The sequence below is a fragment of the Sorex araneus genome, chromosome 8 (genome assembly GCF_027595985.1).
Source record: "Sorex araneus isolate mSorAra2 chromosome 8, mSorAra2.pri, whole genome shotgun sequence".
NCBI classification, from domain to species: domain Eukaryota; kingdom Metazoa; phylum Chordata; class Mammalia; order Eulipotyphla; family Soricidae; genus Sorex; species Sorex araneus.
The window spans coordinates 11815295-11840128 of record NC_073309.1 but is presented as its reverse complement, the minus strand read 5'-3'; the positions used below and the strand labels follow the sequence as shown (position 1 = coordinate 11840128).

The 24834-nt window shown below is 47.0% G+C and overlaps 2 protein-coding genes across 3 annotated transcripts in view; one reads left to right on the top strand and one right to left on the bottom strand.

The window, feature by feature from the left end:
- Positions 1–19737, bottom strand: part of TERF2 (telomeric repeat binding factor 2) — a 33481-nt gene extending 13744 nt beyond the window's left edge. The window contains exons 1-6 of one of the 2 annotated variants that reach the window (XM_004600891.2): positions 19340–19737; positions 19171–19266; positions 18436–18566; positions 5063–5149; positions 2821–2967; positions 745–851 (exon numbers count right to left, since the gene is read on the bottom strand). In XM_004600891.2, coding sequence (XP_004600948.2) covers positions 745–851; positions 2821–2967; positions 5063–5149; positions 18436–18566; positions 19171–19266; positions 19340–19718 — 947 coding nt within the window. In that variant the 5' untranslated portion in view covers positions 19719–19737. The remainder of the gene's footprint in view (positions 1–744; positions 852–2820; positions 2968–5062; positions 5150–18435; positions 18567–19170; positions 19267–19339) is intronic. The other variant, XM_055145084.1, reaches the window with a different exon arrangement.
- Positions 1–24834, top strand: part of NIP7 (nucleolar pre-rRNA processing protein NIP7) — a 65261-nt gene that overhangs the window by 27770 nt on the left and 12657 nt on the right. The window contains exon 5 of the mRNA XM_055145085.1: positions 22925–23089. Within this exon, the coding sequence (XP_055001060.1) occupies positions 22925–23077 (153 nt within the window). The 3' untranslated portion in view covers positions 23078–23089. The remainder of the gene's footprint in view (positions 1–22924; positions 23090–24834) is intronic.

Genomic DNA, 24834 nt, shown 5'->3' with positions numbered 1-24834 from the left:
AAAGCTGTGAGGGGAGAGAGAAGGAGAAGGGCATATTCAAGAGCGAGAACAGGCTTCTCCAGAGTGGAAATAAGCAAAAAACACCAAGACAAGCAAGCGGGAGCCGTGTTCGGGGGGAATGCGCGCTCCGAGAGCAGGGCTGGGGCGAGAGTCCAGAGGGCTGGACACAGGCTGTGCGTGTGGGACCTCATGGTTCAGCCCATGGTTCCCCAAGCACTGCCAGGAACTGTAGTAACAATAGCATTAATTAACTGAGTAACTATTAGTAAAACTTTGATAATGTTAGAAAGAAACATTTTTCATCTTCCATGGCATCCTATCAGTGGCACATACACTCTCCCACAAAGCGAGCGAGCCAGTGCCTCAACAGAGATCCCAAGTCTGGGCATCCTGGGAGCTGTCCCCCTGCAGCACTCCTGAAGCGTCAACTGCTCTGCGCCCCAGGTCTGGTTCTCAAACTGCGACCCTCCGCCCACTTTGCTCCCTGACATTTCTGCCGTGCTCGCTAAGAAGTTTAAACTTGTGATCTGGGGAGAAGTGTGAGCCCCGTTTCGTGAATGTTACAAGATTAGGAATCCATCGGAAGTACAGAGAGGAAAAGAGAACCTTAGAGGAACCTCTCTTGGGCCTTGAGTGAGTAATGCAGAACACGGGAGGAGTTCGATCACTGGCAGGGGCTGCCTTCCCTCCAGCAGATCCCTCCTCCCCAGAGCCTCCCCGGCTCTCGAAAGGACATGCTCTCACCTGGCAGGTTCTCGGGGCGACTTGGCCACGGGCTCTGGAGCTGGCTGTTTCTCTTCCTTCAGGGTTGCCGAAGTAGCAGCCTCTGGTCGCAGTGCCCTCTTGGCCACCTGGAAAGGAAGCATGCCATCAGGAAGAGAGGAAGCGGGGTCTCGTGCGCTCTCTGCTCCTGCTCCCACTTAAAGATCCAATCCAGGCCCAGACTAGAGAGGGAGGGAAGGGCCAAGCATTCCCTCACATTTCTTTCCTCAAAAAAATGGTGGTTTTCTATAGGAAAACACTTTTTCAAGGTGCAAAACTGTATCAATACTGCAGGAATGCTTTAATCCTTAGCAAATAATTATATGATTTTACTCTATTCCCTCTTTTGAGCGATGAGTTTACATAACCCCCTAAATATCTTTCACATTATATACAAAAGCCAAACATTTCTTCTCAGACTTAGGGTAACTAATGTTGACATGCCTTTTCTTGTGCATACAAGTTTATGTTATTTCTGTAATTACATTTTGCCTTAACTCTGAAAAATTTTTATGTGTATCATATGAAACCCTGAGTACTAGCCAATCTTACTCTCAATCTTGCTCCATATCCAACTGCTTATCTATTTTCCTGTGGTTGAGGTTTTATGCATGACTTGAAAATTTCCAATCAGTCTGCAATATATTATCATTTCAGATATGTATCTGTAACCAGATAAGTATGTCTATTTCTGGGGGGTGACGGGGGTCTGAGGGGTGGGCTAATAGGATAGTTCTCAGGGGCTACTCCTGGTGGTGCTCGGGAACTATATGCAGTGCCAAGGCTCAAACCAGGATCAGCCACACACAAGGAAAACGCCTTAATACCTGTACTAGTGTCTTAAAGAGCTGAGAGTTCTCTCCTCATAGAAAAACAGTGGCGGGTTATTTCCCAATTGCCTGGGTCACACAGGAAAGGCTCCAAGGCCAGACCTAATACTTGTAAGGTTTTTATTACAAATTACAAGTTGAGGTGTGTCAAATATGAGGATTGTTGACCTGAGCTTAATATGGATCTCACAGATACTATTAGGAACTTGGATATTTTCAACATACCGACAGGCCCAGGGGCTGGAGTGATAGCATACAGTGGGTAGGGCTTTTCCCTTGCATGCGGCCGACCCAGGTTCAATTCCCAGCATCCCATATGGTCCCCTGAGCACTGCCAGGAGTAACCCCTGGGCATTGTCAGATGTGACGCAAAAAAAAATAAACCACCAGAAACAGACCGAAGCAGTACCACAGCAGTAGTGCATTTGCCTTACACATAACTGACTCAGGTTCAATCCCAGCACCCATATGGTCTCCCAATAGTGATCCCTGAGCACAGAGCCAGGAGTAAGACCTCAGCACTGCTGGGTATGACTCTCTCCCCCTCGCAGAAATCTTGGTACAATTCCTTAGACTATTTCCAAGAGAGTATAGTCTTTAATTCTTCCCTTCATTATGCAGAACCTCGCCCTCTTTTTTCTTGTTTGCCCCTTGTCTCAGCACACTTCTAACCAGTTTCTCTCCAGGTATGCCTTCTTCCTATCCACACCACCACCATGCTGTATATAAAACACTCTACCTCCCCAAACTCAAGTCATCTCCTATGAGAAACTCCACCAACTACTTATATTCTACTGTCATCAAAATATTATTCTCATATAGAATAGTGAAATGAATGTGAGGAGAGGCCTTGTGATCCACTTCCCTCTGCCAGGTATCTGCTTCTATAGATTTCTTCTTCTTCTTTTTTTTTTTTTTGCTTTTGGGTCACACCCGGCGATGCTCAGGGGTTACTCCTGGCTCTGTACTCAGGAGTTATTCCTGGCGGTGCTCGGGGGACCAGATGGGATGGGGAATCGAACCTGGGTCGGCTGCATGCAAGGCAAATGCCCTACTCGCTGTGCAATCACTCCAGCCCCCTAGATTTCATTTTAAAGCACTAAGGAAGACTGTACAAAATTTCGAGTCTTTCCCACACTTTCACTCGTTTCACATCTAAAACAAATTGTCTTTTCCCACTGCCTGAACGTCCCCAAAGCTACAGCCTGGTGAGGAGTGGCCAGCCCACCGTGAGGAGGTAGGGCTCCGTGTCATCCAGGTGGCTCTCCAGGAAGCGCAGCATCTTCTGCTGGAAGATCTCGTAGGAAAAGTTCTGGATAACAGGATGGGTCACATTCTTTTCACGGATAATATTCAGGAGGTCATTCCTCAGCTTCTACATAGGACCAATATTTCATCATGAGGATGGAGAACTCTGAAAACTCAGTGAGTTAAGACATGCTATTGGGCCAGAGTGTGCTATCTGGAAGGAAGGTATCTGCTTGCAAGAAGCCAATCCCAACCTCTACTCCTCCTGAGCACTGCCAGGAGTGAGCACAGAGCCAGATGCCAGAGGTAAGCCCTGAGCATAGCTGGATGTGGCACAAAGATAAAAAAAAGAAAAAAAAAAAAGCAAAATCTACCAAGTGGGGACTGAGATGTGACTCAGTGGTATAGCATGTGCCTCACATGAATAAGGCCCTGGGTTCCACTCCTGGCACCACCAAATACATGAAGAAAGCTTAAGTGTAAATATACATGAAAAAGTTTTTTCCTCCTTTTGGTGCTTGGGATCAAATCCAGGTCTTCCACACTACCAAATGCAAGGCACATGCTCTGCCACTCAGCTACGACCCCAGACTTTAAATCACGTTTGATCCCAAGTTATTCATCTTTAGTCTATAGCTACCTATTACCTGGTTCCAAAGCCAGGTCAGCTGTGTACAAGACATGCACCCTTACCCACTGTACTATCTCTCCAGCACCCCGACAGCTCCCATTTTTAATTTTCAAAAATAGAGCCCAAAAAAGAATCTCCTCACCTATTAACACACAATGAGCAACTTTAAGAAAGTAACTTACAGATTCAGGTGAAGGAGATACTCTCACACACGCCGAGCCACATGTGAGAGCCGGAGTTTACCTCCTGGTACTGTCTGACCTCCCCAGTGCTGCTGCAGGTGGCCCCGCTGCCCCTGAGCACCCCAGGAAGGGGCCCTCTTAAAAAACACTCAAATCTGTGGGCAGAGTATTCTCACATACATGTATGGGAAGAGCAGGGAAAACGGGTCTGTGTGTGTGTGTGTGTGTGTGTGTGTGTGTGTGTACACACATGCACACTTAGCCGCCAGCTTATGCAAAGAGTATATGAAAGGATAAAAGAAAAAGCACCGACTGCTTCCAAGAAAAGGAACGAGGCTGACTGAGTCAGAATTTTCAATAAGCTCTTTTTTGTACTTCTGAATTTATATTAACTATAAATAGTACCTTTTTACCCTCCCCCCACACACACCTTTTTGAGGAGGCATGGGGCTCCCAAGCAGTGCTCAGGATGTACAGGAGCCCCTTTTGGCTACTGAGGTAACCAGGCCAATGGTCAGTGCCAAGACAAGGACCCAAGGATGTGGTGCAGCTTGGGCCAACCTAGGGGTGCTCAGGGACCCATGTGGTGCCAGGATTACCAGGAGCGTCCAGGGCCCACATCCAGTGATGCTTGGGAATTCCATGTTTTCAGGGATCAAACATATTCTCTTTCCCAAAACTAAATTTAAATTTGAGGAACCAAGAAACTAGTATAGGGTTTACGGCACTTGCTTTGTATGCGTCTGCAGTTCAGTCCCCTGCACTAGGTCCCCTAGCACAGCCAGGCATGATCCCTGAGCACAGAGCCGGGAACAGCCAGGTCCTGAACACAGCTAGGTGTTGGTTCGAAAACCCAAAATTAAGAAAAAAAACAGCAAGATACCAAAAGAACTTCTGGCTCCAGAAAAAGTTTCTACTAAGGCAGATTCTCAAATCTGTAAGGATCAACATTTAAGTAACTAAGTTTAGAAGTATCATGGTGAAGCTAGATAACAACAGGAACGATGCTTACCCCACGTGGCTAACCTGGGCTCGGTCCCTGCCACCACATCCCCATGCCCCGCCAAGAGTGATCCCTGAGCATAGTCGGGTATAGCCCCCCCAAAAAAAAATTATAGTGTTGATAGCTTCCTTTTATTATTTATTTATTCATTTTTGGTTTTGATAGCTTAAACACTCTGTCCCTACTTATCTCCCAGAAAGGAGATAAGTAAAATCAACTATGTATAGTTCTCTAATAAAAAAGAAGTTTGGAAATCCAGTATAACACAGTAAGTCATGTAAAATATAAAAGACAGAATACCAAAATATGAAAGACAGGCTGAAATTTTAAAGATGAATAGTCAGAGAACATTCCTAACAAATGTCTCCCACAAACAGGGGAAGGATTTAAGTCACATCAAATTTACCTGAGTTGTGGGGTCCTTGGACATATGTTTTTTCACAATTTTTGAAGCCTTTTCAAATTCTTTGTTTTTGATACAAATAATAACAGCCTACAAAAGGAAGAAGTCATTTAAAATGTTGAAATCACAGTGTTTAATAATATTAAACTGTACGAAAAAGTAAAACTGAGTCTTATACACCCAACACCTTTTTCCTCAAATTCCCTATACTTAAAAGGCAACATTTCGAGCTAATACAGCAAGTTCAGTACTTACCTTGCACACAGCAGACCCGAGTTCCATCCCCGGCACCTGCAGGAGGGAGCCCTGAGCACAGAGCCAGGAGTAAGCCCTGAGCACAGGTGGGTGTGGCCCAACAACAAAAAAGTAACAATTATTAAGTGCTGTGAATAAGCTCTCTTTGTAGATTTAAACACTACGCTGGATTAAAGGGAGAGAGAGAAAAAAGACTAGACCAACAGCAGAATCAGTTTGCCCTGAATTATAGCACAATTTACCCATTTTGAATAGGGTCTCCTCAGAAAAGGCATGAACAGGAGTCATTGAGGGTCCCCAGGCGGGAAGAAGGGGCTACAGGGGAGTGGGGAATAAAAAGATTTGCTGGGGCCTGAGAAGGCTCAAAGAACTGGACATGTGGGAGCCCCAGGTTCGATCCCCTGCACCATCAACAGCGGGGGGCAGCCCCCAAGCGCTGATGACTGTGACTTAAAAACACAAACAACTGACAAAAACAAAAACAACAAGGAAGTGATCTCCTGACTGGAGAGCTCTGCCAGTGGCCCTCAGGAAAGGCCTGGGCCATTTCTGCAGCACCCACTCAGGCTCTCAATCCCAGACCCCAGGACCCAGCCCGGAAGAACCCAGCATGGCCCAGCAGCAAAGGGAATCAAGTGCTAGCACTTAACTAGCCAGAGAAAAGGAGTCCTGTTTAAAACTGGAAACAGACCAAATACACCCCCACTTTCTAACAAGAAATACTGCCTCAGAGTCTGCGAAATGTACCTCACACACGGAGGAAACTGGGCCCAGACACTTTCCCTGCTCAAAGGGAAGAGGTTAAGGTGCTAGAGACCCAGAGAGTGCAGGGTCTCTATTCCTCTATGAAGGAATGATAGAGAAGTCTTGACTAATCCTGGAGTCTGTCCTCTGCACAGAGCACAGCCACACTCCTGAGTAGTAGGTACCACCCTCAGTGCTGGGAAGGTGTAGTTAAGTCCTTGGGAGATCATACACAGTGCTGACTACATCAAGCCAAGGTCAGCCCTGCGCACCTAACTCCTGCACTCTCCCCAGTGCTGTCGGATGAGTTCAATCGGGTATTCATTCTTTTTTTCCATTTTTTCCTGACCCTTGCTCAGTGTTTACTGCTGGCTCTGTGCTCAAAAATCGCTACTTGCAGGGCTTGGGGGATTGAACCCGCCAGCAAGTGCTCTACCTGCAGTACTATGGCTCCGACCCCTCACCTTTATATTTCTCACTTACCTGGCTTATAGTAAAAGGGACGTTCTCGGGTGTACTGTTGTTTCATTGTATATACTGACTAATCAACATCATAAAAATATTTTTTTAAAAAACCCACTGGGGCTGGAGCAATAGTACAGCGGGTAGGGCGTTTGCCTTGCATGCGGCCGACCTGGGTTTGGTTCCCAGCATTCCATAAGGTCCTCTGAGCACTGCCAGGGATGATTCCTGAGTGCAGAGCCAGGAGTAACCCCTGTGCATTGCCAGGTGTGACACAAAAAGGGAAAAAAAAAAATTCACTATGCACCCAAATATTCCCGTGTCTTAAAATCTAAAAATGGAAATATCATGATCCAACAGTACAAGCCCTAATCAAGTATCCAAAGAATACTAAAACAATGATTTGAAAGAACATTTGCATCCTTATTTTCATCGCAGCATTAATCCAAACACGCAATCAGCCAAAATACCTACCTAGTTATAGTATTTATTCAATAGATACCATTCTGTTTTTTTTTTTTCTTTTTTGGTCACACTCGGTGATGCACAGGGGTTATTCCTGGCTCTGCACTCAGGAATTACTTCTGGTGGTGCTCAGGGGACCATATGGGATGCTGGGAATCGAACCTGGGTCAGCCGAGTGCAAGGCAAACACCCTACCCGCAGCCCCACCATTCTGTTTTCAAATGATGTGATTGTGCCCATTGTGACAACATAGACAAAAAAGTGAAATACAATTACAATCTCTCTCTCTCTCTCTCTCTCCCTCCCTCTCCCTCTCCCTCTCCCTCCCCCTCCCCCTCCCCTCAGGGCTTACTCTTAGTGCTGCACTCAGCAATCATCCACCAGGATGCTGGGACCAGAACCCAGGTCGGTCATGTGTAAGGCAAGCTCCCTACCTATAACTCCAGCCCATTTCAGTTTTTAAAAAAGTATCTTGTGGGGGCTGGAGTGATAGCACAGCGGGTAGGACATTTGCCTTGCACACAGCCGACCCGAGTTCAAATCCCAGCGTCCCATATGGTCCCCCGAGCAACGCCGGGGTAATTCCTGAGTGCAGAGCCAGGAGTAACCCCTGAGCATCGCCGGGTGTGACCCAAAAAGAAAAAAAGAAAAAGTCTTGGAGCGATTCAGTAAATAAATAAACGCCACCACAACAAACCAAAAAAAGTATCTCGGTAGAGTTGCAGAGACGGTACAGTGAGTAGGGCACTTGCCTTGCATGTGGCTGACCCAGTTTTGATTCCTGATACCACATATGGTACACTGAGCAATGCCAAGTGTGGACCTCCTCATTAGCCTCAAAAAACTTAGATACAAGATTGTTGTCTTTTATTCTTTTTTTTTTTGCAGGGTGGGTCCAAAACCTGACATTTCATGTCTTTGTTCAAGGTTTAATTTTTTTGCATGGGGGCATTCAAATGTTTCAGTATCATTTATCGAACACTATCCTTTTTTCTACCACACTTCTATTCAAATTTTCTTTTCTTTTTTTTTTTTTTTTGCTTTTTGGGTCACACCTGGCGATGCACAGGGGTTACTCCTGGCTCTGCACTCAGGAATTACCCCTGGCAGTGCTCAGGGGACCATATGGGATGCTGGGATTCGAACCCGGGTTGGCCGCGTGCAAGGCAAACGCCCTACCCTACCCGCTGTGCTATCACTCCAGCCCCTCAAATTTTCTTTTCTATTCTATTCTATTTCTTTTCTATTCAATTGTCTTCATATTTTTAAAAATCAGATTAGTGCTCAGGGGTCAGCCCAGTGAAGCATGGTAGCCCATGCCCTTCTGTGCTCAAATCCCAGCATCCCATATGGTCCCCTGAGCACCGCCAGGAGTAATTCCTGAGTGCAGAGCCAGGAGTAATCCCTGTGCATCGCCAGGTGTGACCCAAAAACAAAAAACAAACAAACAAAAAAAAAAAGATTATGCCTGGCAGGGTTTGTGGGACCATTCAAAGAAATAGGAGTCAAACCCAGGTTGGCATCATGCTAATCAAGTGTCCTACCCACTGTACAACCTATCCAGCCCCCCACCCCCCATTTGTTCTTTTGGACCATACCTGGTGATGCTCAGAGCTCTTTCCTGACAGTGCTCAGGGACCATATGGAATGCTGGGATCAAACCTGGGTAGGCAGTGTGCAAGGCAAGTTTCATGTTTCTTCTAAAAGCTTCCTTAGGGGCTGGAGTGATAGCACAGCGGGTAGGGCATTTGCCTTGCACGCGGCCGACCCAGGTTCAAATCTCAGCATCCCATACGGTCCCCTGAGCACCGTTAGGGGTGATTCCTGAGTTCATGAGTCAGGAGTGACCCCTGTGCACTGCTGGGTGTGACCCAAAAAGCAAAAAAAATAAATAAAAATAAAAGCTTCCTTGGTACTGGACACATTTATGTTATGATCCACATTGGATTACTTCATGTCTTTGGTCAAGGTTTTGGGGGCATCCTAGTGTTTCAATATATAACATTTAGTGAACACTCCTTTTCCTACTACTTCTATTCAATTGCCTTTGTATTTTTCAAAAAACCAGATTAGGGCTGGGATGTGGCTAAGTGGTACCCAACAAATCTAACAAGTCTGAGGTTGTGGGTGCTATCCTTTTTTTTTTTTTTTTGGTCACACCCAGCGATGCTCAGGGGTTACTCCTGGCTTTGCACTCAGAAATTACTCCTGGTGGTGCTTGGGGGACCATATGGGATGCCAGGGATCAAGCCTGGGTCGGCCGCATGCAAGGCAAACGCCCTACCCACTGTGCTATTGCTCCGGCCCTGCGTGGGTTCTATTCTTAGCACAATCAAAAATTTAAAACAAAAAATAAGCAGTACTGGAAAGATGGCCCCAAGGGTTAGGTGCTTGTTTTCCTATGCCGCAGGTCTGGATTTGATTCCCAGTACCAGTTCCCTTGCACGCCTGGACACTGCCTGGAATACCTGCTTAGCACACCCTCCCTCCAGATGTTTTAATCTGTCAATTTGTATGGGTCTGTTTATGGATTTTCATTTTGGTTTTTGGGTCACACCTGGCAGTGCTCCTGGGACCCTATGGGATGCCAGGGATCAAATCCAGGTCAGCCACATGCAAGGCAAAAACATCCACTGCACTGTTGCTGCAGCCCCTGGGTATGGATTCTTTCTTCTGTTCTACAAATATCTGCCAACAGTTTTAAGTATTGTCGTTCATACTAACTTTTTTAAAAGCTCGCTTTATGTTTATGTTTATGGCACTGGAGCGATAGCACAGCGGGTAGGGCGTTTGCCTTGCAAGCGGCCAACCCGGGATCTATTCCTCCATCACTCTGGGAGAGCCCAGCAAGCTACCAAGTATCTCACCCGCATGGCCGAGCCTCGCAAGCTATCTGTGGCGTATTCGATATGTCAAAAACAGTAACAAGTTTCACAATGGAGACATTACTGGTGCCCGCTCAAGCAAACTGATGAGCAATGGGATGACAGTTTAATTTCTTTATGTTTTACACCCCCCTTCCCTACCTAGTGATAACCAGAGGGGCCACACCCATGCATGGCTGGTGCTTGCTCACACATCAGCTGTGTTTGCCATGGGCCACACAGCAGCTTCCGGTGCCTGCACACAGCCAGGTGCTCTCCCAGCGCCACATGCTGTGGTTGTTAGCCATCATGCACTGTTTCTAGGGCTCGTCAGGGGAGGCTGTGCTCACACATGTGCATGCTAGACAGTGGAGTCCAGGTCTTGGTGCCCACACATGCTTCAGTTGTGGTGCCTTCTGGGGACTGCACCCCTTTACTGTGATGCTTACACACACCTGGCTGTGGTGTGGCCGGAAGTGCAGCCCGGGGGTCAGAGCTGCCCTTGTATTTCACACTCGGCTGCAGCACCAGTTGATCTTGCCATCCCAGCAGGCGCTCTAAGCCCCTGAGCTATTCCTTGAGGTGTGTGGCCACATTCACTGGTGCTCAGGGATCACTCCTGGCAGGGCCTAGGGGACCGTGTGGTGCCTGGAAGAGAACTAGGTTGGCTGCATGCAAGCCAAGAGCCTTACCCACTGTACTCTTTCCAGCCCCTCACTGGTTCTTTCACAGATATTCTGGTTACTCTAGTCCCTTTTTCTTTCCATGTGTGCTGGAATCAAACTGTATTTAGGAAAATCCTGCTGGACTGGTGACATTAAATTTTCAATTGGGGAAAATTTATCTTAACTGTTGTCTTACAGTCATTGAACATGGTATAGTTTTCCAATTAGTAGGTCTTCTTTAATCAGCATTTTATGTTTCCACATGTAGATCCTATACTCGCCAGACTTATACCTAAATATTTCTTACCATTTTCCTAGAGCTACTGTAAACAGCACTGTTTTGGTAATCTCATCTCACAGTAGTCCCAACTAGGGCTGAGGAGATGGCTCAACAAGGCTGAAGTGCGGGGTCAGAGCAATAGTAGAGCCGTTAGGACGCTTGCCTTGCACACCGCTGACCCAGATTCCATCCCCAGCAGTCCATATAGTACCCCAAGCACCACCAGGAGTGATTCCTGACTGCAGGGCAAGAGAAATCTTTGAGCATCACTGGTGTGACCCAAAAGCCAAAAAAAAGAGGTGAGAGGGAGGGGAGGATATAAGTAAATTTATATACTAGAGCCCTGGGTTTGATCCTTAGGATCAGTGTCCTCTAAGCACCAAGCTGGGAGTAGTCCCTGAGCACTGCCAGGTTTTATACCCTCCCCCCAACCCTAAAACGTTTGTTGCTAATATATAGTGATTTTGTGTGCTGACCTAGTAGCATGCACTCTTGAGAAACTATAGCTGTTTTGTGTTTATTCTATGAGATTTTCTAAGGACATTTTATTCCTTTCTTTCCAATTTGGTCTTTTGTGTATGTGTGTTGGGGGGCAGGGGGCACCTTAACTATGCTCAGGGCTTACTCCTGGCTCTGGGCACAAAGGAGTGTATATAGTGTTGGGGATCAAACCCAGGTCCACATATACCCTTAGCACACTGTACTCTCTCCAGCCCCTACCGTCCTCTACTTTTTTTTTTTGTGCTTTTTGGGTCACACTTGGCAATGCACAGGGTTTACTTCTGGCTCATGCACACAGGAATTACTCCTGGCAGTGTGCGGATGACCATATGTGATGCTAGGAACCAAATCCGAGTCGGGCACGTGCAAGGCAAACGCCCTTCCCGCTGTGCTATCACTTTAGCCCCGTGTCCTCTACTTCTTTTTAGTTTACTGTACTGGGTAGGCTTTCAGGATACTGTAGGATGGAACTGATGTGAATGGTCATCCCTGCCTTTCTTCGAACTCAGGAACAAAGCACTGCATTTATAACCATTAAATATGTTAGCTTTAGGGTTTTTGTAGTTGACTTTTATCAGGCTGAGAAAACTAGTTTGCTGTTGCTTTTTAAAGTCATGAATATTGGGGCTGGAGCAATAGCACAGTGGATAGGGCGTTTGCCTTGCACGCGGCCGACCCGGGTTCGAATCCCAGCATCCCATATGGTCCCCCAAGCACCCCTAGGAGTAATTCCTGAGTGCATGAACCAGGAGTAGCCCCTGAGCATCGCTGGGTGTGACCCAAAAAACAAAAAATAAATAAAGTCATGAATATTGAAATCTAAAGCATTCTTCAGCATGAGCTAATTTAATCATGTTCTTAAACAACGTGGATTATATACCGATTGATCTCCAAGCATCCAGAGCTAAGCAGAACAGTTTTAAAAATAAAGGTCTGGAGGGCCTGGAGCGATGGTACATGGGGTAAGGCACTTGGCTTGTTTGTATGCGTTCAACCCTGGTTCGGTCCCTGGAATCCCTTATGGTCCTCTGAGGACTGCCAAGAGATTTCTGAGTGTAGAGCCAGGAGAAACCCCAAAGCCTCACCAGGTGTGATCCACAAACAAACAATAAAGGACTGGGTGTTAGGGGCTGAGTACAATACAGCAAACAGCCAAGCTGGGTTTGATACCTGGCATCCTTATGGTCCTCTGAGCCCTACCAGGAGTGATCCCTGATCGATTGAAAAGCCAGGAATAAGCCCTGAGCATCATTGGGTGTGGCTCAGAAACCAGAATGTAGCTCAGCTGCACATCACGATTCCCATGTACTGAAGTTCTTTTGAAGTCTGAGTTCAATTCGTCACACACACAAAAAAGGTCCTCTAGAGCACAGAGCACACAGCATATCCTTTGCTCTAAAGCTCCACTATTAAGTGAAGGAAATTCTTCAGTTTTAGGTGTCTATACGGCTGTTACCAGTACTGCTGTCTGGGTGCTTGGGCAGGAGAGAAAAGGGAAAAAAAACCCTAAAACACAAATCAGTATGTGATCCTCTCTGATCCTTTGAGACCCTTAGGAATACAACGTCCCTGCTCCCCAGAGTGGAGAAAGCTCCTCTTAGAGCTCACTTTACGCCTGGAGTGCATTTGGGTTTTAGACTCCTCAAAGGCAAGGTAGGCAGTAATGGAGAGGGGCCAATGGCAAACTATTCATCACGTTTGGTGCACCTTCACATTCTGGACACCTCCCCACTAGCTTGCTACCATTTATGTTTCTAAGTGTTTGGAACTTGCTGAAACTGTCAGAGAAGAAAGAGTATGCTTGTCTTTCCCAGATCTAAGATATAAACCTTATTCTGTTTGTGAAAGGAAATGGGAATGCTTTCAAATTCTAAGCCTGCCTCCAGAGGCTGTGCTGTGAACCTACTCTTTAAACCCAGGATTCCCCCATGCAAACATTAAGCTCTCTCTGATCTACCAATGTAGTTGTTTTAAAAAACAATTGCTTTTTCATTTGGCACTTCTCAGAAATGTTTTCTCATGTATTTATCAGAATGTGTGAAATACCAAGTCTCTGGCTAACTTAAAAAGGAAGTGCTAAACACAGACCTTACATACAGATGAGGCAGGCTTCTATAGACTGGGAGAAAGCACAGAGGAAGAGAAAACCAAACTCACTGAGGTGGGGGAAAAAAGCTAAAACAGCAAAAATCAGAAGGAAACCAGGCTTTCCTAGGAAGCACGAATGCTTCAAAAACTGCATCAAAAAAGCATTTTGTTTTAAGAACTAGAGTTCAGGGGCTGGAGCAATAGTTCAGTGCGGAGGGCACTTGCCTTGCACGCAGCAGACCCGGGTTCAATCCCCAGCATCCCATATGGTTCTCCAGAGCACTGCCAGGAGTAATTCCTGAGTGCAGAACCAAGGAGTAAGCTGTGAGCACCACTGGGTGTGTCTGGTCCTCCCCCCACCAAAAAGAAAAAAAGAGTTCAAAGAGCATGTATTGTATTTGCTATGCCAGCCCCACCCTGTCAGGAGCAGAGGGGAGAAAGCGACAACAAAAAGCAGGAACTAATGCTTCTATGCTTCTGCAAAAACATGCCAGACACAGTCATCTCCGCTGCCGTGTTCCAGAGAAATCTGAGTCTTTCCTCAGAGAGAAAACCCATGCCATGTCAATATCTTAACAGTCCACAAAAGCAATTATCAAACTTCTTGGTCTCAGGACTCTTTGTACTGCTAATGGTAATGAGCACCCTGAAGAGCTTCCTGTCTGTGTGGGGATGTATTTGTTGATGTGCACCGCATTAGAAATATAAAACAGAAAATTTTAAAGTATTTATTAATTCATTTTTAAAAAATGACAAATTACAGGTTAATACAAGTACATCTAAGAAAATTACTATATTTTCTAAGACAAAAGTTTAATGGGAAGGGTGGCACTGTTTTACATTCTTGCAATCTTTTAAATATCTGGTTTAATAGAAGATGGATCCTCGAATCTGCTTCTGCATTCAGTCTGCTGATAATGGTTGACGTAAACTAAAATATTTGGCCTGGGACTGGAGTGGGTAGGGTGCTTGCCTTGCATGCAGCAGACCCAGGCTCAATCCCCAGCATCCCATATGGTCCCCGGAGCACCACCAGGAATAACCCTTGAGCACTGCCAGGTGTGGTCCCCAAACAAAACCAAAAATCTGGCGACCTCAAGGATGCAGTGCAGTGGTTAAGAGTGCATGCTTTGCAGGTGTGAGGCCCTAATCTAATTCTTGAACCCCCACATCCACCCAGCCTGGCCTCATACAGGAATTCAGAAAAGGTGGAGGAGGGTATTTTAATTTCCTTTTAAGGAAACTGTGGATAACACTCTTTAATTCTACACACTTTTCCTAAGCTGTTAACATTAAAACCTCATAGTCTATCTTGCACTTTGGGGGATTAGGAGGTTAGGTCACACTCTGCAATGCTCAGGGCTTATTCCTGGCTCTGAGCTAAAGAATAATTCCTGGTTATGCTCAGGGGATCATACTAGGTGCCTGGAATTGAAACTGAGTCCACCACGTGCAAGGCAAGCACCTTAGTGTCCATACTCTCTCTTGTCCCGAGTCTTGTATTTTAAATGACCTTTTACTCATGAATCATCTTGTGGTGTTATGCATTGTTCGGAAAATATCAGCGAAGCTACGTAGATTCTCCATTTCGGACATGTTCATCAGAAGTATTTTAGAAATCCCAATTGTCTGTATCATCACCAACCTTATCAGAATTAAAGTTTTAAACATTGAAATGCTTCTGCTTTTTATATGACAGCTTGAATTCTACCACTACTGAGGAACGTTACTATTTTCCTGGAGGGTAACAGTTTCACATCATCTTCTCAAGGAAATAACTGCCAATTACCAACATCTGAATAACTAGAACCTGTTTTTTCAAGTAAAAATGACACTCTTTTAAAAAGCATCTCTATCAGCATACAATTCAGTCAGACAAGTTCTTTTCCTATAAACCACTATTCTGATGGGGCTGGAGCAACAGCACAGCAGGTAGGGCGTTTGCCTTACACGCGGCCGACCCGGGTTCGAATCCCAGCATCCCATATAGTCCCCTGAGCACCACCAGGAGTAATTCCTGAGTGCAGAGCCAGGAGTAACCCCTGTGCATCGCCAGGTGTGACACAAAAACAAAACAAAACAAAAAAAACACTATTCTGCTTCTCAACACAGAAGTGCTTCAGGCAAACATCCTAATTCCATTACACAAAATACTGAAAAGATGTCTGCTCAAGAACCTATACTTAATATTTTTTGCTATACCTCAAACATATTAACTGAAACTGACTCTCCCATCCTTTAAACTGCCACACGTGGCAATTAAAACAATGACTACTAACTGGTACAATTCACCATCGGTCATTCTAAAACACAAAAATATATTGAAAAAGTCAATCAAGGGGCCTTTGGGAGATCACAGTGGGTAGGGCACTTGCCTTGCATGCAGCTAACCCAGGCCAGTCCCCAGCACCCAATCCGGTCCTCCGAGCCCCAACACGAGTAATGCCTTAGCACTGAGCCAGGAGTGAGCCCAAAAACCAACAAAAAATAGAAAAGCCAACCAACATTTTGGCATTATGAAAAATTGTGACTTCTAAAAAGATCCTAAAAAGACTCCTAAAAAGAAACCTACAGAGATCCCTAGATCATATAAGTTTGGGTGTTTTTTTTTTTTTTTTCCTTTTTGGGTCACACCTGGAGATGCACAGGGGTTACTCCTGGCGGTGCTCAGGGGACCATATGGGATGCTGGGAATCCGAACCCAGGTCGACTGCGTGCAAGGCAAACGCCCTACCCGCTGTGCTATTGCTCCAGCCCCTAGATCATATAAGTTTTAATTTGACAAATTAATATGGTATTTGCTATCCAAGAAGTCAAGATAATTTGAGCCAATCTCTAAGATGACCGGTAAGACTCGCAGTTTCCTACACATTCCTATTCTACTTCATAATCCACAGCTGGTCTGGTCTGTCCAATCAGCAGCACAATGTCACTTCCAACATTCATTTTTAAAATGGGGTAGGAGGCAGTTGTAGTAAATAGTTCAAAGAGCTAGAGCGCATGCTTTGCAGACAGGAGGCTGAGTGTAATCCCAGGTACTGCACGGTCCCAGACAGCTCTAGTACTGATGGGTGTGACCCCCTACCCCCAACAGAACAAGTCAGTTCCTTGGGGAAGCAAGCTGTCCTGTGGGATATAAACCTGTGCAGATGTAAGGAGCCAACAGTGAGGACACGGAGTCCTGAAAAATCTGAGCCAGCATGGACACAATCTATTTTGGGTGGGGCCACACACAAATGTATTTGGGGGTCCTGCAGAGTAGTGCTTGAGCAGAGTGCCAGGACTGGCCCTTGCATATGAAGCCTGCGCGCAGCCCCACTGACTTTCACCCCAGACACCCAATTGCATTTTGAGCCGAGTGCAACCCGAGGAAATACCTGAGTTTCTCATGAGGGACTTGAGCCAGAACCGCTTAGTTAAACCACAACCTGATACCCAGCTTATTGTTTTAAGCTCTCTTAGGCCAACTTACTGAACAGCACAAAGTTTAACAAGAGATCTGATACCTGCTGGAAAATGGAAAAAGGAAGTCAACCTAAGAAAATGACTGGGGCCGGAGCGATAGCACAGCGGGTAGGGCGTTTGCCTTGCACGCGGCCGACCCGGGTTCGATCCCCGGCATCCCATATGGTCCCCCAAGCACCGCCAGGAGTAATTCCTGAGTGCAAAGCCAGGAGTAACCCCTGAGCATCGCTGGGTGTGACCCAAAAAGCAAAAAAAAAAAAAAAAAAACAAAGAAAATGACTATGTTAAGGGAATTTAGATTTTTACGGATAGTACTAAGTCCCGAGAAAGAGGGCTGTGATGTTAAATGCTAGGAAAACAATATAAACAAGCAATCAATAGATGGAAGTCCAAAGACTCTTCTTGGAAAGGGGCAGGACAAATCCATAGCCTTGTGTTGTGAGGAAGCTGCACTTCTCAAACAGCACAGTAATGGGAGTTACAGGAATTACCCTGATTTCATTTTACTTTTTTCCTATCAAAAAGAATTCCTAGCTAATCTGAGAGTAGGCATGAATTTCTCCTCCCTTGTGGCATTTCTCCTCCAACACAGATCTGACTAACTAATACTAAAATCTATTCTTGAAATTATTCCTCCTTGGAATGGAATAATATTAGATTAAGCAGTTTCTGCAAGACTAAAAGTAGTTCCCACCCCAGGTCCTTACTGAATAAATAAAATACCTGCACCTCAGTTTCTTAAAAGGCACTTGAGAACCCAGCACACACAGGGACTTAGAAACTCCTCCTCGCTCAGCCGGGTTTTCTTCCCTGCAACTGAGACCCCATCCTTGGAGGGAAGGGGTTATTCTTGGCGGTTTCCTTACTTACAACCAAGGCCACGCTGAGCTGTTTCTCTCCAGCCCCACCTCTGCATCTGTTCCCACAACCCCTAATCTTGGTTACTGGAGAAGAAAAGGCTTTTCCTGACTGGTTCCCATGGTCACTTCCTATGTTTTAAATAAAAAGTAAGTTCTACTTAAAGCTGACTGCGCCACGGCAGTCCCAAATTCCTACCCACTTCACCGGCTGCTTTTCTTGTCAAGAACAGTGCCGAGGGCCCAGCCTTCAACCAGGTTTTCTAACCCGCTGGTGATCCAATACCTCTGACTCTGCTGAAAGGCAATGTTCCCCTAAGTTTCTCTTTCTACAAATAAATGCACAAAATAGTTCAAAGTCAGCCCCACGCTTCCCAAGGCTCCAGCTAGTCTCCTGTAAGTAAGGGTGAGCAAACCTAGCCCAATGATTTCAAGCTCATTCACAGTGCTCAAAAAAAGGTGAGAATTCTTCAATTCCACTTTACTTCTGGCACTGTCACCCCCACCCCCTGCCCCTCGCCCCAGCCCCAAGGCCATGAGGCAGATCACCAAAGTTACAGACACTGGGTACCTTGCCATCAGTGCCATCAGCCTGCGCTGGAAAGAGGACCCCGTGCAACTCTCTGCACCTGCACACTTTGCTCTTTACCCCACACAGAACAGAAAAGCACCGTCTTCCCCCAAAGACCTCAGATTTTTGTTAAAAAGGAAAAAAAGAAATGAATCTTACAGCCTCCTTCACCAGCTTTCTACTGGATTCGACCACTGCCTCTGTCAGTGTGAATTCCGTTTTAATCATCTCCAGCACATTGATGGCTGATTCCAGTGGCGTGAGCTCAGCCTCCATATCAAAGGAGCAGTCTAGGACAAAGCACAGTTTGCATTTAGGCTACTTCCTTAGGGGTGGAAAAGTTATGCCCCAAACAGCTTTGATTAAAAAAAAAAAAAAAAGCATGCAGATGTACTAAGATTTGGACATACTGGTTACAGGCTTAAGAAGCAATAAATTTAATGGGACCCTTGAAAGACAAAATTATTTTTAACACATACGCTTGAATCTCAAATTTCAACGCACAAGGATTCTCAGATTTAAGCGACCAGACAAGGAAGAGGGTTGGGCTAAACAGCTGTGTCGAGACCAATTGAGAAAAATGCGCTGAGACTCTAAAACCACTTTCCCCTGGGGGATGAGGAGGGGGGAGATGTCCGTCCTAACTCACTGAGGTAACTGCAGGCTCGGGGCGAGCAAGAAACAGGTGGGAGGAAACGAAAAAGCACAGAAAAATCGGCCCCCAAAGACTCTTAAGTGGAGGAAACTAAAGCCAAAAGCCTCGACTCCGCCTCTAAGGAACAAGACCACAGTGATCGGCACAGCAGCGCCCCAAAACCCCGAACCCAAGTTTTGCAAACAACAGCGCCGGACCCCCCGAAGAAGTAAACCCCGAGGAGGCAAAGACCGCCATACCTAAATTCTCCCCTTCTTCTATGCGCGACAGACACTGCATCACCCGCAGCAGCCGGGACACCGTATGCTCCTTGCCCAGGGGCCTGACAAGCAGAGCTGGGAGAGAGGACAATGTTGGCGCGGCCAGCGCGCCCCCGCGCCCGCGCCCGCCCCGCGGCCCGGCCCTCACCCTGCATGATGTCCCGGATCTGCCTGAAGTCCGCGTAGCGGCTCCCCCGAAAGGCCCGCAGCGCCTCGTGGAAGTAGAACTTGAGCACCCAGCGGTTGACGACCTCCTCCAGCCGGGCCTGCCCCGCGCCCCGCGCCGCGGCGCCCCCCAGCCCCGCCTCGTGGCGCCCCCGCCGAGCTCGCCCGCCATTGCGGGACGCCCGCCGGCCCGCCGCCCGCCCGCTGCCGTCGCTGCTCCCGCCTCCTCCGGCCATCTCGCCCGACCGCCGCGCGCGCTCCCCGCCCTCCCGGCCCGGCCGCTTCTTCGACTGTGACGCCGTCGGGTCACGCACGACGCCCGGGCCGGAAGCGGAGCCCGCCGTCCCGGCTCCCGCGGCCATGATGCGAACGGGGTTTGGCGCCGCCCGCGGGCTTCTGGGAGGGAAAGACCGGAGGGCCCGGGCCCCGTCTCGGACACCGTAGTCCGCCGAGTGCCCGCGCGGTGCCTGCCGGGACTTGAAGTCCAAGCTGCCCCGGCGGGGAAACTAACGGGTTTGCGGTTCCAAGGGTCAGGCCGTGGCTTGAACGTCTGTCCCGCTGCGTGAGATTCGCGGGACTATAAATGATACGATTAATTCCACGAAGCTTATCCACGACTCTCAAAATTGCGAAACTCGGAGCCGCCGCTCTGGGCTGAGTGCACGCTTCGCAGGCGGGGGAGGCCGGGCCGGGTTCATTTGCCCTTCCTGCGGGGAGCCACTTCAAGTAGCCCGTGTGATCCCCCAAAGGAAGCAAACACCAGAACTGTGAAATAGAGCGGGGAAATTTTGTGAAGCAAATTCACATTTTAACAAAGGCAAAGGCAACGTGGCCAGTGCTTCTGAAGTTTTAGGGTCTTCTCTTTTGCTGTGGGGACCACGTAGTGCCAAACCAGGGTCTTCTGGACTGCATGTGCTCCAGCCCTTTCATCTGCCTCTCTCCCCCAGGACAGTTTTTTAAATAATAAAAATAACATTTTATAGAACGATTAGTAAAAAAAGCAAAATTGATAATATCTAAATAACCAAAAATCTCAGGCCAGAGCGAAGGCACATGCCTTGCATGTGCTGATCCTAGTTTGAGTCCCCTGGGACCACACATGGTCCATGGAGCATGACAGGGGTGCAGCCAGGATGTGGCCCAATATTCTCCCGCCAAAAAAATAAATTTGAAAAAGAGGGCTGGAGAGGTGGTACAAGGGTTAAAGTGCTAGCCTAGCTCACTGCCATTCCCAGTTCAATCAGGACACCAAATATACTGCCTACAGCAGTACCAGGAGTGATCCCCGAACACAGAGCCAGCATTAAACCCAGAGCACAGCTGATATAGCCCAAATAGAAAAAAAAAAGAGAAAAAAAGAAGACTTCAGGTAAAAAATAAGTTGGTGGGACTGGAGCGATAGTACAGCAGGTAGGGTGTTTGCCTTTCACGTGGCCGATCAGAGTTCAATCCCCAGCATCCCATATGGGCCTTCAAGCACTGCCAGGAGTAACCCCTGTGCATTGCCGGTGTGACCCAAAAAGCAGAAAAAAAAAAAAAAGAGGGGCTGGTGTAGGATAACATAGCCTCAGTAGTTTAGGTTTATTGGGTTACTCCCGTTACAGTGCTCCTATTCCTCTTTGTTTATTTGTAGCTTCTTTCTTGGTGTTCTGTTGACTTGTAAATAATGTTTTTCTCTTCTCCTTGAGTCCTTTGCATAGTTTATTCAGAGCAAGTCCTTTTTGTATGGACACAGGAAGACTTAACAAATGTTATGCTTTTGTAACCTGGGAGTCATTTGACTCTACATGATATTTTCCTCCAGGGCATCTGTTCTCTTGACCTAAGCCTCAGCTGCCCTTACTTCCTAGCACCCCCAAAGCACGGTCCCGACGTGGGACAAGAAGGACCCAGGGCAAGCGGTGAGTTGTGTGCTACCCTGGCATCGAGATGGGCCTGGCCAAAGTGCCTAATGCTTAACTATAAGTTAAGAGCTTGATCATGGACAAATGCTGTCATGATCCAAACAGTGATAACTAGATTTGGACCCTGCTAGGGTGAGGAATGATTAATCTGGCCTGAGTGCTGTGGTCTGAGCCTGTGGCAAGATGTTGCCAGGAGAGCTGCCTTGCAAGCCTCAATGTATCCCTTGCTATGTCCATACAAAAATAACTAGTATTAAGATGTTAATAAGTTCCTGGACTAAGGAAAAGAAAAAAACCTTAAGAGTGAGGAAGGGCTTTGGAGTGCCCTGCCCTCAGGAAGGGCTTTCTTATGTTGATTTTGCGACCTGGCTGGTTGTAGCCTGGAGGGTAAGGTGGGAGAGACAAGTAAGTAGGAGGAGAGAGAGAAGCCAGAGAGAGAAGCAGCAGTTGAGCAGTAGATCCAGAGAGAGGCCGGAGCTGGGAGTGCGGGAGATGAGAAAGCTTGAAGATTGAATAAACGGTAACTAATCAGCAACCAGCTTGGTCCTCGTTCTTCCTTCGCCTGTCCTTGACCACCGGCTGTCCCGATCCAGTCCACACACTGCGGTTCCAGAGCACCGAACGCGGGTGGTGAGACAGAGCCGCCCGGAGAGCCCGCGAGTGCTCACCCCCCCTCGGCGTTCTTTAGTTTTTTACAGGCTGGAACGATAGCACAGCGGGTAGGGCGTTTGCCTTGCACGCGGCAGACCCCGGTTCTAATCCCAGCATCCCTGAGCACCGCCAGGGGTAATTCCTGAGTGAAGAGCCAGGAGTAACCCCTGTGCATCGCCAGGTGTGACCCCAAAAAAAAACCAAAAAAAAAAAAAAGGAATACAGAAGTGCAGAAGCGGTCGCCTCAGGAGAGAAACATACGGGGAATGTGCTCATAGAGGGAGTAATACTCCTTATTTTGTTTGGTTTGGGGTTTTTTTGTTTTTTTTGTTTGTTTGTTTGGACCACTCCTGGTGATTCTCAGGGGTTATTCCTAGCTCTACATCCAGGAATTATTCCTGACAGTACTCGGGGGACCGTATGGGATTCTCAGGATCGAACGGGATCTGCTTTATGCTAGACACGTGCCCTACCCGCTTGTAGTGTCTTTCCAGCCCCAACTATATATTCCTTTGTATTAAAATATTTCCTTAGCTGAGATGGAAGGAGTATAGCAGGCAAGGCTCTCGCCTTGAAGGCCAGCCCGGGGTTCAGTCTTTGGCAATGCAATATGGTCGTCCAAGCCCTGCCCCGAGCGATCCCTGAGTGCAGAACCAGGCGCAAACCCTGAGCACCGCTGGATGTGTGCTAACCCCCATTTCCTCTGGAGGTTTAAGTCTTGGATTTGGTTTTTTGCACAGTCAAAAAAGAAAATTACACACACACACACAAAAAGAAGAAAAATAAAAAAAAGAAAATTGCAAAGGAATAAGGAATAAATTAGAATATATTACTGGGGGCAGCTAGAAGAATCTAGGCTGGGGCAGGCACATCTCAGATGGGGGTAGAATTCTCTCTCCTCCACATTTGAAACTGGAAGTCTTTCAAGCTGGAATTAAACCCATGTCAGGGCATGAAGCCTTTTCAAGGAGACCAACCTACATGTGTAAACTTTCTTTTGTTTTTGTTTTTAGACCACATCGGGTGGTGCTCAGGATTTACCCCTGAGCACTGTTCTCTGGGATCACTGGCTGTACTCAGAGAACCAGTTGAACCCAGATTGGTTGCATGCAAGACAAGCGCCTCTATTCCTATACTATCTACTTGGCCACCGCAGACACTTTTGAACTGTGCAGAAGGTAAGACATGCCATCTTAATCTTATTGTGGGGTATATTATGCTAAAAATTTGAGTGTGGAGGCACATAAAGGCATAATTCAAAAGACTAATTAAAGCCCCATTAACTACTCCCTTATTGCTCTCATTAAGAGATGAATTTTGATGGGAATAATTCTGTGCTACTTTGATGTTATTAGTATACAGTTATAATTAAAATGCTAAATTAAGCCCCAGGAAAATTGTTGGAGCTTGGAGGCTTGTGGTCACTGCTTACATTTTTTAAAAAAAGATTTTCAGATATAGGGGCTGGAGTGATAATACAGTGGGTAGGGCATTTGCCTTGTACGTGGCCAACCCGAGTTCAATTCCCAGCATCCCATATGGTCCCCCAAGCATCACCAGGAGTAATTCCTGAGTGCATGAGCCAGGAGTGACCCCTGTGCATCACTGGGTATGACCCAAAAAGGAAAAAAAATATTTTCAGATATAAATCTATTATTATTGCAGAATAATCAAAGCTGAATAATGAGCTTTCAGACATCAAACTGTTTTGGCATATCCGGTCCTCATTCCCCTGATCCTGAAAGAGCCCCCAATACACCATCGGGCTACACTGGCACACGACAGGGACGAATGGAGATGTTACTGGTGCCCGCTCAAGCAAATCGATGAGCAACGGGATGACAGTTGATACAGTGATACGAACATCAAAGTAAACTACGTTAGTGCCTCACAGATACGAAACCCAAAGTTTTATCCCAAGCAGCTCCACCCCAACTGATGGCAGACATGGATTTCAAGGAGAGAAAAATGATTTCAAATTTATGAGTGTGCAGGTCAGGGCATGAGCTCAACAGGCTGGGTGCGGGCCCCCTGGGCCTCCAGGCCCTGCTGGGAGTACCTCTTAGCACGAAACCAGGACACAGCCCCAAACTCTGGCAGGTCTAAATCCCCCCCTAAAAGAAAGCAGTGTGGGGCTGGAGTGATAGCACAGCGTGTAGGGCATTTGCCTTGCACGCGGCCAACCCGGGTTCGATTCCCAGCATCCCATATGGTCCCCCAGCACCACCAGGAGGAATTCCTGAGTGCATGAGCCAGGAGTAACCCCTGAGCATTGTCTGTGAAAATCCAGACTTGAACTATCCATTCTCTGTAAATATTAAGATCGTTCCTAGTTAGGGGCAACTACAGATAAACTATAAACATCATTCTTCAAGTAAAAAAAAAAAGTGGGTAATTTTAAGGGCCATTACAATGGCCCTTAAAAGGTCCAGTACAGTGGGTAGGGCACTTTCCCTGCACACAGCCAGCCTGGGTTTGATCCCCAGTACCCCGGTGGTCCCCCAAGCTCCACCAGAAGTCATCCCCGACCATAGCCAGCTGTGACTCCAATTTTTTTTTTTTAAAAAAAGGGTAGTTAACTTTATCTGATCTTTTGTTTTTCTTTTTGGGTCACACCCAGCGATGCTTAGGGGTTACTCCTGGCTCTGCACCCAGGAACTACTCCTGGCAGTGCTCGGGGTATCAGATGGGATGCTGGGGATCTAACCTAGATTCGCCTCATGCAAGGCAAACATCTTCCCCACTGTGCTATTATTGCTCTGGCCCAAGAGTAGTTAACTATACCTCAACTTTCAAAGGTGCAAGGGGGTTGCGCTGTCATTGGCGTTGATATCCTTTTCTTTTCTTTTAAATTTTGCTTTTGGGATCACACCCGGCGAAGCACAGGGGTTACTCCTGGCTCATGCACTCAGAAATTAGTCCT